General features: G+C 42.4%; 1 protein-coding gene across 2 annotated transcripts in view; it reads left to right on the top strand.

Annotated features, from left to right (window-relative positions):
- LOC147904889 (phosphoglycerate mutase-like protein AT74H) overlaps positions 1-18,080 on the top strand; it is a 31,040-nt gene extending 12,960 nt beyond the window's left edge. The window contains exons 2-6 of one of the 2 annotated variants that reach the window (XM_087396099.1): positions 12,382-12,501; positions 12,663-12,876; positions 13,302-13,375; positions 16,861-16,941; positions 17,753-17,889. In XM_087396099.1, coding sequence (XP_087252225.1) covers positions 12,382-12,501; positions 12,663-12,876; positions 13,302-13,375; positions 16,861-16,913 — 461 coding nt within the window. In that variant the 3' untranslated portion in view covers positions 16,914-16,941; positions 17,753-17,889. Of the gene's footprint in view, positions 1-12,381; positions 12,502-12,662; positions 12,877-13,301; positions 13,376-16,860; positions 16,942-17,752 lie in introns of both variants that reach the window. The other variant, XM_087396093.1, reaches the window with a different exon arrangement.
- Positions 18,081-22,656: the final 4,576 nt, after the last annotated feature.

Here is a 22,656-nt window from a genome sequence, read left to right as displayed (position 1 = left end):
GATCATTTGAACGTCTGGTAGGCTAATTATTCGTGATGTGTTCACCAGAGGATACAGGTTGTGGTGTCCATTGAGGAACTCAGGAAGACTCGCATTGGAAATCACAACTGAGGACATCTCTTTTGTTGTTCAAGGTGGTGTTATGGTGTCAAGGATCCAAGCCATTTGGTGCTCCGAGGTGAATCTAGTAGGTGCACTGTGGAGGGTCCATGGTTGCATCTTCATCTCAACATGAGCTGCACAGAGAGTATCAAAGTGTGGCATCTCATAGTGAGAGAGGATTTCTATGTGGGTGTGCCTGCGAGGAGAGGTTAGGATTAGGTTATCTTGGATAGGCTAGGTTAGGCTAGATTAGTAGGCTAGGTAGGGCTGGGTTGGGTGCCCAAACTAGGCCCCAACCAGGTTAGGTCAATCAACCCACATGGTCAGGTCAACCCAACCCAAGAAGGGTTAGGTTAGCTGACATGGCTGGGTGGGTCAGCTGACCTGGTAGGTTGATCAGTGGCCAGCCAATGCTAGTTGACTTGAAAGGCTGGGGGGCCTATAAAGGCCCTCTCCCATTCTCCACTCCATGTCTCACTTGTGGGGTTCTCTCGTGGAGCATTCTCTTAAAGGTCTAGGAGAAATGGGGTACAAAGCCGAGAAAGATGACAACAACAACAAAAAAAAGCAAACGATTGGAGGATGTGAACACACGTTACAACCGAAGTGTAGACAACAAGGCAAAGGCAGGACCCGCCTTAGCTTCTTCAGTGTTTATCTCTACCTCAACCTTAGCTCTCGCTACAGTTTGAGTTTTGGTTTCAGCTCTAGCCTCAGCTTCCTCTATCTCTATCTCTACTTCGAATTCAGCCCCTGCTTCAAGCTCAGCTCTAGTTCCACTCTCAGCTCCATCTACATCTACTATCAGTGACATACTCATGCCCATGGTGCTGGTTGTTGTTCCCTTCCCCTCCTCTCCTGTTACAGCTCTCGCACCGCTTATGACCCCTACTTTGGAGGTGTCATACACTGTTCCGCATTACGCTTCACTCCCCCCTCTCCCTCTCAGTCAGCCCACGCTCCCACACCCCGTTGGGACTGCCTCATCCATTCCACTGTCATCTCCGTTCCTCACCCAGTTCACCCAGTCACCGTTCAGTTTCCGGACTTAGTGCCACACTTTCATGCCACAGTCACCACAGTTTCAGCATGAACATGGGTGGGCTGATACACCAGAGGCCCGTGAGACCTTGCTCATGGAGATACATAGTTTCCGTGAGCGTGAGATGGAGCTGACTCGCTTCGCATGGGAGCAAGTCCGCTTCAACCAGGAGCAGAGCTGCATCATACAAGAGCAGGCTAGGGCCATTCGCGAGCAAGCGGGTCTTATTCAGGGACTTAGACATGATATCATGCAGCTCCGACAGGAGGTCACATACACATTGTCCCAGGGTGTACCCGGGTGGTCGAGGCACAGATTGCGAGCATGCAATCTGCTATTGAGGAGACTTCCAGATGGGTTGATGTGGCCAAACGAGAACCCGCAAGGGTAACCGTTTCGGCTACCCTCATGGAGTAGCAGTAGAGAGCCAGTAAGGCTCTCAACATCAGAGTACGTGGGATCCCATGCACTGAGGCTACACAGATGGTAGATGCGACTGCGTTCGTGGCCGCTACTTTGGGTGTGGCTGAGCACAGGATAGAGAGGGTATGGTAGGTGGAGAGAGATCCCAACCGAGGGCAACCCCTGATTATACGGTTCCATGACACTCAGGCACGGCTTTCAGCTCTACGACGCAGGTCAGTCCTTCGAGATCAGCCAGTGATCTCTATGGACGAGGACCTCACGCCTCTACAGGTTGAGGAGAGGCGCTCTTTGCTGCAGCAACGGGATCAGGCCCGGAAGGAGGGGAAGTGGGCAGTGGTATGAGAGGGACGACTTCTTACAGGCCCTCGTAGGGCACCTGCCCCCTCCCCTACATAGGGAAGCGGGGTCTATGAGACTTAGATATCCGAGACCCTGTCCTGCACCATTTGGAACTGTAATGGTACCTTATGGTCAGAACCAGGAAACTTCTCGGAATCCTATACAGGCCACGACATAGTCTTTTATACAGAGACACATCATAGTCCAGAGCGCCCTCTTCCAATAGTCAGCGGATATACATGGGAGAATGCCTACAGAGATGAGACGAAGGGTACAGGAGGAGTTCGAGGTTTAGGTGGAGTTGCAGTCCTTTTCAGATCCACACTTTGGGGGACCATTTCAGTAGAGCAGAGAGATACACATTCCAGATTTCTTTGGATCCGGATTCGACACATGGACAGTCGGGATCTATTTGTCGCAGTTTGCTACTTCCCCCCTGAGACCTCCCACTTTGCCAGAGATATCTGAGGTGATGATGAGACATCCCCATTTGCTACCCTTTATCAGTCCATTGTTGACTTCTCTAGCCATGGAGAAGTCCTCCTAGTGGGGGACTTCAACATGAGGACAAGGGCCCGTCAAGTACCACTTCTTGACTTGAGAGATGATTCCACTCTGCTGCCAGATATTGACCTTGAAGAGGCAGGTATGCTACGGGTTTTAGTTGACAGGTGACGTCCATTCTCATCTTATGGGCAGGCCCTATTAGACCTCAGCAAGATACATGATCTCATGATCTATAATGGTCTTGACAGATGGCCCGCTTCAGGTGGTTTCACATGCTTTCCACATGGGGGGGGCTCTAGTGTTTTTGATTACATCATGGGATGTGACGAGGACTTAGAGGAGCAGGACAGGCCGGATTCCGGCGTGATCATGGAACCATTGACCACATTCTCACGCTCAGATGTATCATCGAGGAGGCGAGGTCACGGAAGCAGAGGGTTTATTGTTACTTTGTGGATTTCCGCAAGGCAATTGACACGGTTCCGAGAGCCTGCCTCATACGGCGCCGACAGGACTTGGGTTATGACCAGGAGATCATTTGGGCTGTCATGGCACTTTACGAGAGAGTTTCAGGAAGAGTTCGGGCAGGATCCGGGTGGATAGACGAGATCATGAGCACCATCGGGGTCAAACAAGGGTGTCCTTTGTCGCCTACCTTGTTTGGCCTCTACATTGACGAGCTTGAGACAGTGATGCAGACACAGGGGGGTGTAGGTTGCTCTCTTGTGGGCACGCTGATCCAGATTTTGCTCAATGCAGATGACGTGGCTCTCTTGTCTTCCTCAGCAGAGGGGCTTCAGAGACACCTAGACGCATCACAGTCCTTTTGTGAGTCATGATTTGAAGGTCAACCTGGGTAAAACCAAGGTCATAATCTTCAATACATCTCAAGCCATCATGTGTCAGGAGCAGTTCACATTTGAGGGGTCATTTGTTGAGATAGTTTCATCATTATCTTGGGGTTATCTCTTCGGACCCAGCTTCACTATGAGGCCCGTGATGCAGGCACGCTTAAGTAGAGAGTATGCTTCATTGGCCAGACTAGAGAGGCAGTGCTTCCGCTCGCACTTTCAAGATCCATGCACCAAGGGGTTGCTTTTTGACTCCTTGGTTCGCCCAGCGGGGATGTACGACAGCCCTTGTTGGGGACCAGACTTGTCGGATACAGAGTGGGCCTGTGTGGAGCGGCCACAGGTTCTCATGTTATCATGGATGATTCGTGGTAAGTCATCTGTTCCTCACTAGATCATTCAGGCTGAGTTTGGGTCACCCCCTTTACAGCTAGATGCTGCATTTTAGGTCATCACGTATCTGTATCGAGTTAGGGAATATGGGGATTATACCTCGGGGCATAGCAGGCTACCATGGATAGCTCTATCCTCTTCTATGGCACTTGTAGCAGGAGACTAGAGGTGCTGGTATGCTCGTATAGAGAGATGGTTTGAGCAATTGGGGCTCCACATGGATAGACTACCTCCCTTCCAGTATAGCATGGATGCTCCGTTTTCTCCGGTCTTATCACACAAGGTCAACCAAGTTATCCGTGAGGATCTACTACAGCTACACACATTTCGAACCTGGTTGGTACCGAGTGAACTCCCAATGAAGCTTAGCTTCTACAGAGATCACTTCTTACACATCACAGCGGAGGGTTTCATTGACCCACCAGGATACATGCAGATTCACCTACCTCACTTGCTGAGGTCCTCTCTTGGGCAGTTTTGTGTCTCTTCACACAGAATTCGCATCGAGAGCGGCAGAGTAGAGCGACTACCTAGGGAGAGGCGCATATGCACACTGTGTGACATGCAAGAGGTTGAGACAGAGGAGCATTTCATCTTCAGGTGTCGTGTGTACTTTGAGATCCGAGGGCGTTTCCACTGCCTCTTCAGGGATAGTTTCCTCTCCTACCCAGACCAATGGTGTTTGGCAGGTTTCATTCATGAGGCACTTAGACACCGTGAGAGGATACTCTGAGCACGGAGACAGGAGCAGACTTCTTCCTCGGCTGATTCCTCTCAGAGCTCTATCACTTCCAGCTAGATCACATGGACCCCGCCGAGACAAGGCCTCGACATGACCGTGACCCAGAGCCTGTGACCCGACAGCTCAGACAGAGGGTCGACACACAGATCACACTTGGGGACATCCCCTCCTTGTTTAGAGTCGGAGCCCGACCGATGGGGGTCACAGTAGCCCTTGTTAGATGTAGAGCTACGACCAGGAGACGTGCGAGGACCGCACCTTTGAGTGGCCGACAGCACTCTATTGCCGACTTCATGCCTCCACTGCCTCATCCATCCCGATATCTTGCTGTTGCCGATGATGATGATGATATTGATGGCATGGTTGTTAAGACACTCGTGTCTTATGATAAGACACTTAAGACACGTGTCTTATCTTAAGACACCTTTAGACACTCTAGTGTTTTTTTTTTTTTTGGTGGGTGAGGAGTAACAACACACATTGAGTTTGACTTAGCCATGCTATCATTGATGGTGACTTTGGATCTAGCAGTGGCAATGACCTCATAGATTCAGATTAGGATGAATCTTTAGAGGTTTGAGTCTTGAGAGTCGAAAGCTTTCTTTCAATTATATGTATCGAGACGTAGTTTTCATTCATGTCACATGTGACAAGATTCAATTGTCAGTTTAAACCTTTTAGTACTCAAAACTTGCGAGCTCTTCAGTCGTGAGTCTTAACTTTAACTTTTAAGTCTTGAGTGACGAGTCTTGACTCTTAACTACATTGTACAAGTGCATTGTTTCTTCTTGCATTATTTAAGTGTAGCTTATTGTACTTCTAGAATCTAGCAGCTAGCTATGCTAGCAAGTTGTACATTTGTATACTTATACATATATTAATTAAATATTTATTATTATAACCACAATGGCGTGTCTTATCTTTAAGACACTTTAGACACTCGTGTCTGAAGCGTGTCTAACGTGTCGTGTCTTAACGTGTCTTACAACCATGATTGATGACAATGCTGAGATTGATATATAGTCGACCATCGACATGACTATGTTGTACTTAGGACTTAGTACTACCATTCTGCATTTTGCATTTTGCATTGGTATGGACGCTCGTTTAGTAGCTCCACTACCACAGCTTGTTGTATCAGGATTTTCAGAGTCTCATAGACCCATCGGTCTTCTGAAGACTTTAATAAACTTTCTTTCTTTCTTTCTTTCTCTCCTTGTTAAGCCCCCTTAGCTATGGATTGTACCTTGGATAATATTGTTGCTATTCCCTACTTCTCTCTCTCTCTCTCTCTCTCTCTCTCTCTTCTCATGCTTCAGCACATGCAACACTCTCACAGAGGTGACCTACCAAACTGCAAGAGTTGTGGGTATTACTGTGGTCCACTAACATATGAACATTGTTGCCATCAATGCTACTTCTCAATTTGAGCATCTTGGTGTTTCTTACAATCCATTAATGCATCAGGGGATAGTGGTTACAGTTCTCAATGTACTGCTCCTCATCAACAAGAGTGTTGCCCTTAACGTCATCATTGCATGGAATTGCATGGTCTCCAACATATGCAGCTCTAGGAACACGGCATGGAGTGCTACTAATGGGCTAGGCACTACCCCTAGTCCAATCCTTCATCCCACCGGTGTCATATGCAAAGCAACACGCAGAGTCATGCCATTAGGATCAAATGGAAAAAGGGGCCCGGCCTGGCTTTGAGAATTGCTTTGCATCAAAGGGACTGATTGTCTCCTCATGAGCCACATCTAGGATCTCAGGGGCATTTACCATCTCCTTCTCCTCATCAAACAACTCCAGAGTCATGCTGAACTTGATTGTCTTAGTGTTGCTCATTTTGCATACATTCCTATGTTTGGAAGTTGAACTTTCACTCATTGGCTTGACAGAAGGCATTTGTCAGCATGATAGTGTCAGGTACCTTGGAAACAGGGTTGCTGCAACCTTTGTGTCATGCCATTTAAACAATTTGGGGATTTTCTCAGCGTCTGATGCTTTCCAATATGCACTGCTCCTAGGTTGCTTGTATATTAGCTCAAAAACCTCAGCAAGCTTGGCAGCTCGCTTGATGTTTTGATTCTTGTAGGTGCTCACATCAGTCGCTAGGGAAGGATGCAGTCCTTGAGTAAGACTTCCCTCCCTCAAATATATATCATGAACGGTGAGGGGAATCCTCTAATCTCCATGAGGTTTTTGAACTGATCCTATGTGGTATGTCTTCTTGGTGAAATCTCAAATGTAGTGCCACCATGTGTGGGCTTAATTTTGTAAAGCATACTAACAAGAATAATCCAATCCTTGTCCCATGAAGGTAAAAACAATGGTAGTCTTCTAGACTTGTAAGCCATTCCTCCAGCTCATTAAGGATTCAAATGTTACCTTTGAACTTGTATACCATGAGCTTGTCCTTGACGTCTTTGGCAGCATAGTACCAATGCTGACCTCCTTCAAATACCACAGCCATCATCCCTCTTAAGGCTCCCTAGATACACTCCGCATGTATTCCTACTTCGGTTTTGACATCCTCTAGATCTCCAATCGGGGGTGCTTTTCTCGTTGGGAGCTGCCCTCCTTGAATGGATGTGTTATGCTGTCCCATAGACTGTTGGTCTCCCATGGATATTTCTAAAATTTCTTTCTTTCTCATGATGTAGTTGTGATTTGGTCTCATAGGCCTCTTTAACCTTCCGTAGACAAACAATCCTCCCTCCCTCCCTCTCTCTCTCTCTCTCTCTCTCTCTCTCTCTCTCTCTCTCTCTTTAGAATAGCGTGTTGACAGCTTGTTTTCTGCAAAAAGGGGGCATTCATATACAGCTTCTTTGGAGCACTCCAAAGAAATTTAGGTGTTTTAAAAGAAAAATGCCCCTAACCTATGGAAGATTAGATACTAGTTAGGGGATGCTCGCACATTATATGAGGATTCGACAATCCCATTAGAGATCTCTCCATGATTCTAGCCTCTATCTTTGACGCAGGAAATGTGGGAGATGCCATACTAAAGGTTGATAATGGGAGGGCGAAATACCATGGTATACGTTGCACATGCTTGGGAGACCTTCCCTCCCACATTAACCTGACTCTTGAATGAAGTGACCTATTCTAGCTTTCTCTTACCCTTGATATAGATACCATCACACCCATTCTTTAAGGCAAGGGGCCCATGGAATCCTAACAATCGCTGCATGATCAAGATTGGCTCATGTCATGGCCAAGGTCTATGGTTTGTTCTTGAGAAAGAAAGAAAGAAAGAAAGTTTATTAAAGTCTTCGGATGACCGATGGGTCTATGAGACTGTGAGAAACCTGATACAAGCCAGCTGAAAAGGATGGAGCTACTAAACAAGCATCCATACCCATACAAAGCAAAAAACACACTTTAGTGATATTGCAGAGACACAAGACAAAGAGCTCAGGTGTCACGTGCAACCCTACACTTGGGTGCAATGTGACATAGTGGCTACATTGACAAGTGCATCGTAGTTCGCTAATAGGAGATTTTGTTGTATGCCGTGACCCCTTTGTGAGCCCTTGTCCAGGGATACTCAGGCACAAGCTACGTAAGTCAGTCTCTTAGCCTTAGGTCAAGTTAGACAGATCAGTCCTTGTTCATGGGTACCCCTCGGAGAACAGTATGTTAGTGTTTCCATCTTAGGGTTTAGTTAGGTCTAGGTCATAGCTTAGGTTAGGAGCCCCAGACCCCAGAGGGCCCCCCAAAGGCTGACCAGGAAGACCCAGGGCAGGTAGGGAAGGCAGCCTGCAAAGGCTGCCCAAAAAGTCCCTTGGCAAATGAGCCAAGAGGGGCTATTTATAGGCTGCAAACTAAGCCAACCAGCCTGTAAATCAGCCGACTCAGTCGGCTGTTTACAGCTTCCTGGTTGGCTGAGCCCTATAAATAGGGCCCTTGGCTGCCCTCATTCCTCATTCAAGAGCCCTCCAACCTTCAGCACTTCTTCAGCCAGCCTTCAGCCCTAAAAGCAGCCTCTGTGCCTTCCCTCTTTTGGCCCTGATCAGCCTCAGTTCCTTGGCCATCAGTTCAGCCATGTGTGGGACTTCTCCCACATCCAGCCCTTCAGCAGGGTGTTGGACTAGCAAACAGAGTAAGGTTTGGGTAATGTTTCAGCAGCTCTTTACAGTTTTGCACAGCTCACTTCTCAGCTCTATATTTCACTCATCTCTCAACTCTCTTTTAGAATCTATTACTCCTAGCTTTCACTCTCTCACTCACGCAGTAACCCTGCATCCCAGAGGACAGCACAAGCCTCTTCCTTGCCTTGTAGAAGTGCCCTACATCATCAATGTGGACAGCATCAAGGTCTCGGTCTTGGTTGGCGTTACCTCTCAGGTCTTTGGGTCTGCAATATGTGTGCACAATGTACTCTTTAGAAGCCTGTTTGCGTGATCTCTCGAAGAGTGTTATTTGTATCTTTCAGTTCTCCAAGTATAAAGCAAATTCTCCCCTGATTGGGGGAGAGGGCCCTCAGTGGGTACAGGGACCCAATCGGTTGTTGACTCTCCTTTCTCTCTCTACCCTCATCTCCTTTCTCTCTCTATGGTGCATAACGCTAATTCCTCGCTAAAGGTTTAAAGGTCTTGCTGTGATTACACGATTAGATCACCGTTATTTCTTCTTGAGGGCTCTCGTTGAGGAGGGCAACGTGAGACACGAAAGGGTTTTTACTAATGCTTGGTGGACTTTAGGAAGGCGTTTTATGCTGGGCCCTGTGCACACTTTATTAGGCAACTACAAGGTGTTAGAGATTTCATGGGAGACTATTTGGGCTTGTCTGTATAGTGGCAAGCTGGACAAAGGAGATCATATGGGTCAAACAAGGTTGCCCTTGGTCTCAAACCTTGTTTGGCCCCAAAATTGACCAGCTGTCCACATTCATTGACAATCTCAGAGGAGGGGTGTCACATTTGGCCTAGACAGTGGTACCAATTTTACTTTTTGCAGATCATGTCCTCCTTTGTGGGGTGACCTCTGATAGCATCTACAAATTTTCTATGATCAGTGGGGCTTGAAGGTGAACCCGGTAAGATCAAGGCTATAATATTAAACACTAAGTTCAACCATGCACAAGGATACTCTCATATACTGTGGAGGGCCAATGAAGATAGTTTCATCCACTTGGCGATCATGTTCTCAAGGCCCAACTTCTCCATAAGATAAGACTTGCAAAAGGTTATGTCTACCTTGTGGGACTACACACTAGAGTTGTGCTTCTAGGCACATTTTCAAGGTCTCGACACAAATTCCACGTTTAGCTTCATTAGCCAACCAAGCAGCTATGTATGGGGTTGGGCACCATTCTCAGGGCTAGAGAGTGGGGGGCAGGATGGAATGATACAAGTCACGATGCTTTTCCACATCATTTGCAGTAAACCCTTGTTTCCACACCATATTGTGTAGGAAGAGTTTGGAGCATCCCCTGTGCACTAAATGCTGACGATTCAATATGTACAAAGGGTCCAAACTCAGTCAGCAAGGGGACATGGGATGTTGTTTTGCACAAGTCACTGGATGCTTCCTCAGATTGGGTCCATAAATGGACAGATTCCCCCCTTTTTAGTATAAACTAGATGCCTCATCCATGCATCTATCTAGACAATCAGATCTTCTGGACCTCTATACCTCACCGTATGGGATTCATCCCTTTCTATGCATCCTATGAAACCTAAGTTCTGCAAGTGACCATTTTCTTCAGATTACAAAGGGTGGTTCCATTTAGAGAACTGTACATCTTGAGATGCTCGTGTCATAGGCATCGAGGATATGGCTTGGGACACCTTATATCTTATCACACAGATTGAGGACCTCCCAATGAGAGGATGTGCGTGATATGTGAGTCCAAGGAGCTTGAGACAAAGATCGGTGGGACTTGACCTACGAGAGAAAGAAGGGAGCCATCAGGGACTTTGTACATCAGAAAGTGATGGACACTCTATGGAACGGTTGTGAAGGTTCTACAAAAAAGAGATTAATCCTATGCTCACATACAATGGGGAACAGTATCTTAAGGACAATATCTCTACGTACAAAAGGAAGGAAACGTGTAGATTTAGAGTCACCGGGGTCCGGAGGTAGAGACATGCAAAGGGATAGTCACCCCAAGGCAAGAGAGGATCTACAAGATATGTGATGATGGTTCGATTGACGATGAGCACCACTTTATTTATTTGTTGATGATTCCTAATGCTTCGTCTGTAATGCTGTAGGTCTTTGATGGAGAGTGGTAAAAATCCTCATAAATACATAAGGTTCACAGATGAAGATCTGGAAGGAATGATTGGGGAATTCTTTGAGGGGAAATCCAAGGTTGAGCCACGGCACTGAGAATATTCTTTGTACATTGTGTACAGTCATATTTATATCAGTATGTAAATATGAATTGAAGGAGATGAACACTGAGGTATTATATTTGGCCCTTGTGTAATAATGATGGAGGCCAAAACAGGTAACATAGCGGCAAGAGGGATTTTCTCATACACCACGTTATCAAAGTTGGAGTTATTTTCTTGTTAGAGGTACTCATCAGCACAGGACATGCAGGCAGTTGCACCACAGGATCTGATGACCTTTCTCTCCCTCCTATCTCCGTAGATCGGAGATTTATTGATCCAGATGCTGGCATATAGGAGAGCGTTCCTAGCACTTAGGGGCTGGGTCTTGATCCCCATGGAGATCCTTGCAACCCTTCCTAACCCGTCTCGAAAAGAGTATTCTGATTATCTGGTTGGAGGAGATAGCACCTTTTCTCCTGTCTCTTTTCTTGTATCTCCCATTTTCCTAGTTTACTCTAGAGTTGTATGTCTGTAATACGCACTTTCATTTATTTTTTGTCTCAGTGTTTTCCTAGTTGGTACTGGGTAGATTCATTTACCCCAGTTTAGGCTGTTTTTTCAGTTTTGATTTTCTATCCAAAAGAGTTATCTTTATAGATGTAGAGGGGGCCAAGAACAGCCAAAAGATTGGCTTGTACTCCACACAAGGTCTGCTTCTCCTGAAAGGCTCTTTCAACAATAGTCAGGTGCCAGCTTTCCAAAAACGAGATGCCTTCCACAAAAGCTAGGTAATGCTGCTGGATTAATATCCCTACTTCTTTTAGAAAGTTGTAGAAAGAAATTTCACTCTCCAACAAAAACAAGAGCTCCTCAATCGAAATTACAAATCAAAAGTTATGATGGAAATAGTAACTGCTGCTTTTTCTGGAAGATGCGACCTCTTTTTCCATCTGCCTTCTTTTTCCTACCTCCACGGCTCCAATAGAGGTGAGCGCCTATCTTGCTTTACCTTTTCCATTCTTATCCCATCCCAAACATAGTACCACAACTATTGATAATTTGAAGTGTGAAATCGTTATATCTCACGCAGATGACATGACATTTCGATTCTTTGCTCTTCCTTGTCCACATACAGGCCTGTGCACTTCCCAAAGAGAAGTGAGCCAATAACTAGACAGTAAGTTTACTAAATTTTTATAATAGCGTTATGAATGTTGATTAAGATCTGACAAAAACTCAATACAAGGTCCTTTCTATAAATGGATACTAATTTGGATATGCACATGTGTAAGGGCGTATATAAACAATGGGCTACACCCAAACCATTGGGCGCTGATGACATCGGTGGGGATGTCATAGTAGCTAGTCCCTGCTATGCATGATGGAGTTTGTGCTTTTTAGTCAAGACAAAAGGTTGTGTTTGGGCATGTTCTTGGATTTATGAACTCACACACATACACAACAGATACATGCATATATATGTATATATGAATCTATGTATATCTATTACCTACATCTATATCTATATCTATCTCTCTCTATATGTGTGTACACGTGCATGCATGTGTGTATGTAGATGTACACACACACACACACACACACACACACATACACACAGACAGCACTTGATTAATCAAACAGTTCACGCTCAAGTGAAGATCATGATTATATATGTTATCTCCACAGGAAATTTTCAAGATAGGGAAAAGATGCGAGTGGAGAAAGAAGTACGCCTGCGATATGGTCGTTTCTTTTACAGATTTCCAGATGGTGAATCTGCAGCAGATGTGTATGATAGAATAACAGGTAAGTGGTGCATACCTTATCCTTTGTCCCTCCCTTTTCAAGGGTCTCTATCGAGCTTCCTTTAACCAATCTTAGGGAATTAGATATATGTTTCTCATGTGGTGGCAGGCTCCATGAGCATACAGTTATTATGCGGTTGACTTAATTGCTCTTTACCACAGGTTTCAGAGAGACTCTTCGAGCAGATATCGATATTGGTCGTTTCCAACGGCCTGAATCTCGATCAAAAAATGTGAACTTGGTGCTAGTTTCTCATGGGTTAACCTTAAGAGTATTTCTCACAAGGTGGTACAAGTGGACTGTAAAACAATTTGAAGGGCTGCACAATTTTACAAATGCAGGGCTGCTTGTTATGCAACTGGGGGCTGGTGGCAGGTAACATGTTATGCTTAGCCCGCAATACCTTTTACTTGCTGCCACATTGAACTATGACTTAGTAAAGAAAATTATTTTGCAACCAAGAACTGCTGAAGTTTGTGCTTGGGGAACCATAGAAGAAGCCTGAAACTAAAACTTGAGTCTCGAAAGCTGTTCTGGTTTATGTGCATGAAGACGGAATAGGACAGACAACCTCTAGAAGGTTCAGAATTCAGATACCTTATCAATTGTTCTGCGACTCTATTGGCTTATGAGTTTGGGCATTATTGTGCATTGTCTTTCAGGTTCCAGCCAGAATCATGTAGTCTTTGTAAGTAACAAATGCCCCAGTGAGCTCTTAACTAATTGGTTTCCTTGTTTTTTTTGCAATCTGTTGGACTATCTGCTTGTTTCTTCTGAAATGGCTATTTGTATACAAGAAGGCATGTTTGGCACTATGGAAGAAATTCGTTGAGTAGCATGCATTTGAGTTTCAACGTTCCCAGTTTTGTAAGAGGTGCTGGAAAACAAGGCCTTGAAGCTCCTAGTCAATGTAAGACGTCGTAAAATGTAGAATCCTCAGTGAGTTGCAACACTTCCTACTTTATCAGCGTTGCCATGGGTTTAGCATGGGAATAATACTGATAGCGTTGAAGATTTGAATGGACACTACTAGAATAAAGAGAAACTAGAATTGAGACAAATGGCATGAGTACCGATATATAATCAATAAGCATGTGGCTAGAACTGTATCTATGTCCCTATAGTAGCAACAAGGGGAAGGGAAAGTATTACATCCCTGTTGTCTATGAAGTAAGCAAAATGGCCATGCTAATTCTTAAAATCTAAGCATATTACACAAACCTATAATAGGGTTTCGTACCTCCATCAGGTTGAATGGTGTAGTCCACATTTCTCTTTTGTATTTGGAAGCACTTTTTAACCCTTGAGGATAAGGCTACCTAACAATGATATTGATTAAGATTTAAACACAGAGGTTCCAATGTTGAGTGTAATCAATATCATTCATTTTAAGTACTGAGAGAAAAGTGATCTCTTTGTCTCTAGTGTTGAGGGTCCTGTTTAGGAGCAGGACTACACTTTTTGGCTCTAGATCACAAAGCTCACGGCTGCTTCCATAAAAGAGGATCCAACAGGAGGATTGATGCAACCATCCTGACTAAATAGTGAGGGCCAAAGGCAAGAGTTCTATGCTCTCAAGTGGTAATCCTAGGCCTCTGCAACAAAGAGGAATACAAAGGGGGCCAAGGACATCCTTCGCAAATTGATCTCAAAAGGGGGTGTCCCCCAATAAGCACAAGTTCAAGCTTCATCCATTTCCTTTTTTCCCTCTTTGCATAAAGGATAAGTAGGCAAAGCCTAAGCTGAGGTTCTTTACATAACAAGCAAGCAGCATCAATCCTCCCTTTATACTTGACATGTCCCAAAGGAATATGCTGGCTCTCATGCCACTGCCACTAGTCCTAGTTGACATACTTACAATCCACATGCATCTCTTCATTTGACATATGTACAATCCCATGCATCTCTCCATTTGACCATGGACCTGTGGGTGACATAGAAAGGACTGACACTCCTCCTCGCCTCTACATGTGGGCAAGCTCGAGAAAGACCTGATAGTCGATGTAGCCAAATTCTCATCAAATTCTGCATCGGATGTGATTCTTGTGGTATAAGGTTATGTTCTAGTGGCTACCTCTAGGAGTTTGTGTGTGGGGCAAGTCAGGAACAATGAGCTTGCATAATAAGGCCCTAATTTGCACGTCTGGCTCAATGAAACAGGAAGAAGGTGGCTTCAAGTTGGCTGGAATCTTAATTGCGAGTGGAGAAATCAGAGGACAGCAACAAGTAGGTCAAGAACTGCATTCATTTGAATATGCAAGGATAGAGCACCACAACAAGTACAAAGTGGGTCAAGGATACCAACAGTGTTGTCTCTTTAGACTTGGATGATTTCAATTCACTCAACTATAGAATTGATATCTTATCAGGAGTGGATGAGTTCATTGGTACACCGAGAAAGCAAAATATTTCGGAAGTGATGTCTTATCTGGAGTGGATGAATTCACACACATTGAGAAATTGGATCTGCTATGTCAAAGAATCTTGTTTAAAAGGATTTCGAAATAGCAACTAGGTGACGAGTATGAATCCATCTTAAGAATACACTTGGTATTTGACTGATTGTCTTATGGAAGGAAGGCCATTAATATGAAGTGGGTGTACAAGCTCAAGAGGAAGGCTGATGGTAGTGCTGACTGCCACAAGACCAGGCTTGTTGCAAAGGGTTATGCTCACTAGAAAGGTATTGATTTTGATGAGACCTTTTCCCCCACATCCCATATGACTGCTATAAGGTTCAGAAGATTATTTACTGATTTGGGTACGGGACAACCATCCGCCACTATGATTTTCACTAACAGACAGAGCACATTGCTAGTTGCGGGGAGCCCAATGTTTCATGCTCGCACTAAGCACATTGAGGTGCACTATCACTATGTTAGGGAGAGGTTCTGTAGGGGAGATCAGCATGGTCTATGTGCCTACACATGAAGTTTTATTCACGAAGGCGCTTTCTCCTGAAAAGTTTGAAGCTTGTTTTTCAAAGTGCAAGTGAGTACACCCTTAAGTGTGTATTTGTGTGAATGTACCCTAAAGGTATACCTACTTATTATACCTTGTACACTTTGCAATGTTCCAGGAAGCACATTCAGACTCTCTTTCCCTGCTCGTGTGTGTGCACCTGCATCCCCAATCCAACAATCGTGTGTGTTGCCTGTTGCGGGCTCCTAATTAGCGGACAGCAGGCTCAACCAGCGACCTCCTTTGTCTTGGCCCCCTCTGTGTACCTTATCCATGTAATCCTTGTCTGTTACTCTGTTATTCACAAATTTAAAAAATGTTGCTGATCTCTCCAACCCTTTAAGAGAGCACTGAGAGGTTTGAGCATCTCACCTCTTTAAGTTGAGATCCCTAAATTAAGCTCATTAGAGGAAGTGCTCTTGGTTTACCATTCATTCATGGTAAGCATGTATGAGCTACAAGATATCCTCATTCTCTTTGCTGAACCGCAGTAATTTCTTTGTAAGAAGGTGCATTGCAGCACCATTCTGTTTGTACTCTTACCATTGATCAAGCTTACTGATTCTAATGTGAACTCTTGCTGGCAGAAAAATATTTGTAACAGAAATCTATTCTAGCCATCCTCCAAAATGTGTGCAAGTTGTCTGGGATAAGAGCACAAGGGGGTATGCGAATGATGACAACTGATGGTATCATCATCATGAGGCATGCAAGCAGCTTGGTAGAAAACTTCATTGTCTTATTGTACAAACGTGAGAGGCATCTCTCTTTCTTAAAGCATACAGCATACAATAATTGAGGCAAGTTGGGATTGGTTTGTTCAAAAGGAATAATTGCAATAGTAGGGTCACTCTACATAGAAGACTGTGTGAAGTTTTCGAGACTACAGTCTAAGCAAAAAGTGACCAGACAGCAAGTGTCCCTCGGGGAGTAATCCAGCCTTTTCCTAACCAGAAAGGAAGGTAAATTGTATGACGTAAATTTCCAGCTACAGGTAAAGATACCCTGTTCTGATGGTAAATCTCTGTTTGAAGAAGGCAACACAATAACTTAAGATTCTTTTTATCCTTGAAATATATTATCATATCTGTTTAATACTTTGGAAGATGTAGTCATGTGTCTTTATTGCACAGTTAGTTTAATACAGCAAAAGAGATGAAATTCCTACTAAATTGCCTGAAGTACAAAATAATTTTAATTCATGTTTTCCCAGGGTTCAAACTGCAGGACGAAACTATCCCGCACTTGAAGATGCATCTCTATATCATGTAAAAAGAAAAGAATAGCGTGAAACATGTTTGTGTTCCTGTTAGAGTGCAGTATTCTTATTTTGTCTGTATTAAAAGAGACTGCAGAGACAGATATGTTTGATTTATGTAATAGCTTTTTGTTTGACAGGTATAGCCTGCTGGTGCATCATACACGTGAAGAGCTCAAGGCTTTTGGTTTGACTGAGGAAATGCTTTTGGATCAACAGTGGTATTGGATTCCTCCTCTTCTCTCATCTATGCCTCGTCCTTTCATCTTCGCAATTCTTGCATGTCTGTTGTCTCATGAATTTCACTCCATGTGTTCTTTGTTTTAGAATTGTAGTAGACGTAGCATGCATAATGTCATTTGCTTATCCCTGTTCATTTTCCCCCCTTCGTGTTTGCCATCATTTCACATGTACCTGTTACAAGTGTATATTCCATGGATTGTAAGATGCATGTTAAAGGGTCACATTGAAGCCATTCTGATTATTAGATGCAATTTTGAATTGAAGCCCATAACTCGGCTAGCCCCTTTGTCATTTTCATTCTCCAAAGCAGACCGAATTGTGCTCACTCTATAGACCTACTGCAAGCAATGCTTTTCTTGTTTTAGATATGTGTAGGAGTTGCACAATTTTCATCTGTTTTAATCCCTTTGGCAGAATTTGTTCCTCTTCTGTAAGTGCATATAGCGAGGTAGGACTCTTGTCAACTTATTTATTTCCATGTCAAAGAATAAGAGTTCATTCGGACCTTTTTTCCAATTTTCCTTAAATACGAATTTAAAAAACCTTCAACAACACAAGCAGCTTTCAAAATCTGTGCCTTTTCCTCATCCTTACTTCTTCATGACAGCTCCACATGGTCCCAAGTGCTTTTCCATGTATTGTTATTAAAAGGTTATGTTGTGAAGTGTTGTTTGTTCATAATATAATTTTGGATGTCCAATACCAACAGCAGTGTGTTTATTTTCCTTATTTCTTTAGTTTCTCGTGATTTGAGAGTGTGTTCTCCTGAATAATCGAAACAATCTGCAGGCAAACAACTGCACGGGTTGGGGAGCTGAACTATGACTGGTTAACATCTGGCCCTTCTTTCTTTAGTCATTTTGATGCAGAAGATCAGGGTCTTGATAAGGAAGCATTACCCTCAGATGTGGTAAGGAATATTTCATAAAATGGATCATGCAAACCAAATATTGCTGGCCAGCATGCCTGCCTTCACTGATAGGAGAGGTCAGTTGGTAAATCTTTCTTTGTGCTTGACATAACTACATTACCAAAATCATATTTGGTATCCATAATATAGCAAAAAGGAAGAAGAGCACCATAATAGATGTAGGTCACTAAATGCACTATTATTTTCATCATTTGTCAAAATTCTTTTCCTAGTTAACGTAATGGGAGAACTAGGATTAGAGGTATTTGGGCTTTCAACTTAAGAAGAATGTCATAGTTCAAAGCTACTGTTGTACGATGTCCTGACTTAATCATATAGTCTGCTCTATTTAGATGAGCTCAAAGAGAGAGTTGCGTGTCATGAGAATGTCATAAAAACCTCGCAATGAGCTCCCCAACCTGCCTATTATGCTTGAATCTAACCTACACCAAACACAAGGTGTGCAAACGAGTCTTCATTAGCCAAAATACCTCTATCGCACTCCTCCCATAGGTACTATTGACGTAGTCCCTCGATCACTTGCCTCCTTACCTTTTGTGCATCTCCATGTACACCATGTACTTCCCTTCGCCATTTAGATTCCTTGACTAATCATCCCACTTGGAGTATATGGTTCCCTTTAGTCTCTATACCAGTAGATAGGCATTAGCCTGAGCCTTGGGCTACCAGGCATCTAACAAGACATGTTCTAGGCCTTTGAGCAAGTGGTCCTCGTACATATCATAATAAGCTCCTTGAAAGTCAATCCTGCACCAATACATTAATAACACAAACATGTAGTCTAATTAATCCACCATGAAGTGGCTTGTGGTTGCATCTATTTGCTTGTTGACACGCTCATCGCATTTCTTTGTATACTTGTATGCATTTAAAAAAAGGACCAACCTCCACATGCTTGCTATATAAACACCTTTTTGAAGAGATATGGCTGCCTTCTAGTCCATCATGGAACTTACTACTATTTTATGCATCTTTGCTTGCGACGTATGTCTTCCTTTTGTTTTTAAAATTTTTGTTGTTGTCTTTTTTCTTCTCTTTCGTTTTGTCTTTTATTTTCTTTGTAGAATTTTGGACTTTAGAACAACGTGAAATCTAAATTTCTACGATTGGAAATATTCTCGTCTTACAAAGGTACATCTTTGAGATTGTGGTCCTTTTTATAAGGTATAGCTGTCGTGCTATAAGTTGATATTTCATCGCTTGCAAGGTCAACGTCTAAATTTCAAGAGGGTTTTTTTAAAAGGCGCATGTGAGAAAATTAGTCGCTCATTTGGGTTTGGGGCAAAAATCTAGTTTTTTTTTCTTTTTTGAAAAATCTAAGTTGATTGGTAAAAATGGCTAAACTTTGACAACCCATATCTTTTGATGAACAAACCCAAATAGGGTCATGTAGCACATCAAATCAAATGGCCAGACATGATTTAGATCGTGATCATGTTTTTTGTACGATTTAGTAAAGTTACATGCACCCCAAATAAGCATTTTATCAACTTATGGATAATTTTCTCCACCAAGTTTAGAGCATGGTAGTCCATTTTGGGTTATCACTTCTCAAGGGTGAGGATAATAGGATAGCCCGCTTAGGTGCTTCTTTTTAAAGGGGGATCTCCAAAAAAAAAAACACATTGGTTTCCAAGAGGCTAACAATTCCAATAATAGGCTTACCATTAGATACTTCCTATATGTGGTCCATCATATAATGTTATTCTTCTTCCATGCAACCACCTTAAATCCAAATCTTTCTCATGAGATATAGTCTCAAATTTAATGGATTGGTGAGTAGGATGAAAAGATAGGGCCGAGGGTTCTTTGGCAATGGTTGATGGTGCATGTAAATTTTAATGGATTGGTGAGTTGGATGACAAAACATGGCCGAGGCTTCTTTGGTGGTGTGATGGTTTTTCTATTGTCAGCTTGTGAAGTATATGGGCTAATCTCTTTGATGTTCCCTACCGGATGTTAGTGTTCTCTCGATTGCATATACTAAAGTGTAAGGGTGGACATGGAAAATGATGGACCAATATATTGCATGTAAGATTGAAGTTGTTAGTGTGTTCTTTGCTTTCCTCTTCTTCAAGTCCTTTCTCACTCTTCACCCCACTTTGCATTGTGTACTACTTAGGAGTTAAAGGAGAGGAAAATACCCTTCAATGGGGGGAATTTGTTTGGGTTCGAGCTTGAGGAGAAGACACATGATAAAATTGCCTACTCAATATTGAGACAATACGAGAGATTTAAGGTTTTGTGCTTAACAAATTATCATGTGTCGACTTGGAACATTTTCACACCTTCCTTTCATTAAAAGCATACTTCTTATAAAAGAAATTCTAGCAATATATTGTTTAGCTTCGTTCATGTGGTAGAATTTGGCTTTGTTTAAGCCAAAATCTATGGCAGGATTCATGTGCCACATGAATTTGACTTTGTTTAAGCAAAATTCATGTGGAAGAATTTGGCTTTGTTTAAGCACACATACCATGCTTACAAGCTTGAGAGAGACACCTTTCTAAAAGCTTTTAAGACAAGTCATTCGTTTGAAAGATTCACCAAAACATAGCTTTGTTGATCAATAAAATCTTTAGTAGAACACAAACATTTCGATGAACAAGTTGTGATGGGACATTAGTTGTCTAAGTGCTTTTTAAAAAGATTTCCAATTATGTTTTCCATGATATAATTTTCACAAAATTCTTTGTTGATGTAAATTTTTGATAAACCAGGTTTCCTTTGCATGAATAATAAACTCTAAAATACTATATTTCCAAATCTCTCATGTCATAGAAAATACTATGGTATTTTGACTGGAGAAACGAAAGAGGGAAGTTTGAACACTTGTTTCTTTCGTAACCTTTGGTAAATTTGGAATATCTTAAAGATTATTCAAATATAGAACCTTTGTCATTGTTGAACATAATGCAATGATAGAAAGTAGAATTTTACCAATGCAGTGGACATAGAGTAACACTTTGTAAACACTTATCATCCTTTTCAATTCACTTTCTAAGTGCAACTTGATTTTAACAGATTGGCCAAGTTTTGGCATAGGAACTTGATTTTATGTGCAAATTGATTTCGATCGTTGGACCAAGTTTTGGCACAATAATAAAACTAGTAATGGACTCACCATCTTTCATTTGATGTGACTATAACTGATTTTGAAGGGGAAGATTCTATCCTTCATTTGCAATTTGAAAATGATATCTCAGATGTTTTCCCTTGCAATGATGCTAGTTTGTGTAAATATATGATTGCATTTTGAGAGAGAGAGTGACACTTCATAAACATTTACCATCATTTTTAATTCACTTTTTAAGTGCAACTTGATTTTGACCTATTGGTCAAGTTTTGGCATAATAATAACTCATCAAGCTTGATTTAAATTCCCTTGTCAAATAGTTAGGCTGGTCCAATTTTTTGACACTTGTTTGTAATGAGCTCAAGGAAGAGGTTGAGATTCAGAATAATGCCAAATAATACTTTTGATGTATGGGATTGGCTTCAAACGAACTTGAACCAACCCTTTTGGCTATAAATAGCTCAAAATAGTTTTCTAAAGTTAGACGTGTGATTTTCTAACTCAAAGGTGGCTCAAAAATAGGGGCATTTGATAGGGCACACCTTGGACTTGTAGTTGTTTTAGAATATAGATATATAGTTTGCAAGATATGCGAGTTTGAAATTATAATAGGAAATTGGGATGGCCTTAGGTAAATGACATGTAGATTTTTTGTCATGGGAGAAATCCCATATAAAATTTGTATTTTGGAATTCTCAATATGGAACTTAGAAGGGAGACGAGACTTGGTCATAAGAAAAAGGAAGAAGGAAAGAAAAGCCTATGGAAGAGTTCCATGGGTTGCCACACGCTGTGGCTATTGTGTATTTGTTGCTAGTCCACCAATGTTTTAGAATTTCGTATCGTCTCTAGTGCTAGTCTCCTTCTATTATTCCTCTTATTTAAAACCTTCACAAATCTTGACTGTATTTTCAATCGAGCCTTATCAAGGCAATGACTTAAGTGTAAGATCGAATTTTTCTTAAGATTCACACTCATAGGCTACTTTTAAGGGAGATTCAATAAGCAAGATAACAAAATTGGGTACACTCTGTACTTAGCATCATGAAATTTATTATGCATATGTATCGGTGTGCTTTTGGCATATGTGTGTCACTCTGATGGGCATGATACTTGGCGTAGGACTTAAACCAGGTTAGTTTAAGTCTCGTGCAAAGTATCATGCCCATTCGACTTCATTTTCATGGTTAGGAATGCATATTTCCTTGTTATGCATGCATTAGTGAATGAGTGTTGGAAAATATGCATCTATGTGTTTTTAGAGTATGTGAGTGGCTCCGATGGGAATGGTACTTTTCACAAGCCTTTAACCTACTTAGGTTAAGGCCTGTGCAAAGTATCATACCCATCAGACTCATGTGCATGGTTAGGAACACATATTTCCTTGTTTTCAACCATGCATCGTTGAATGAGAGTTAGTAACAAATAAAATGAAATAGAGTGGAGAATGGAACATAATGGAAAATCGTTGGGTTGACACCAAGATGATGGAGAATGAAGGTATGACATAATAAAATAATAAGGTTAAATCTATTGCATAATATTGCATTCATTTGTCAATAGAGTTATGCATTGTAGGTTTCTCTCACCCATTCCCCCTCTTTCTTTTACTTCATCTCTATTAAAGGTGTTGTTGACATTATTGCTATACCTTCAAGTCTTCATTGACAATGTTCCATAGTTTTT

Source organism: Dipteris shenzhenensis, chromosome 2 (assembly GCF_047967505.1).
Source record: "Dipteris shenzhenensis isolate YYH24624 ecotype China chromosome 2, Dip_SZ_1.0, whole genome shotgun sequence".
Lineage (NCBI taxonomy): Eukaryota > Viridiplantae > Streptophyta > Polypodiopsida > Gleicheniales > Dipteridaceae > Dipteris > Dipteris shenzhenensis.
This window is presented reverse-complemented; position numbering and strand designations above follow the sequence as displayed.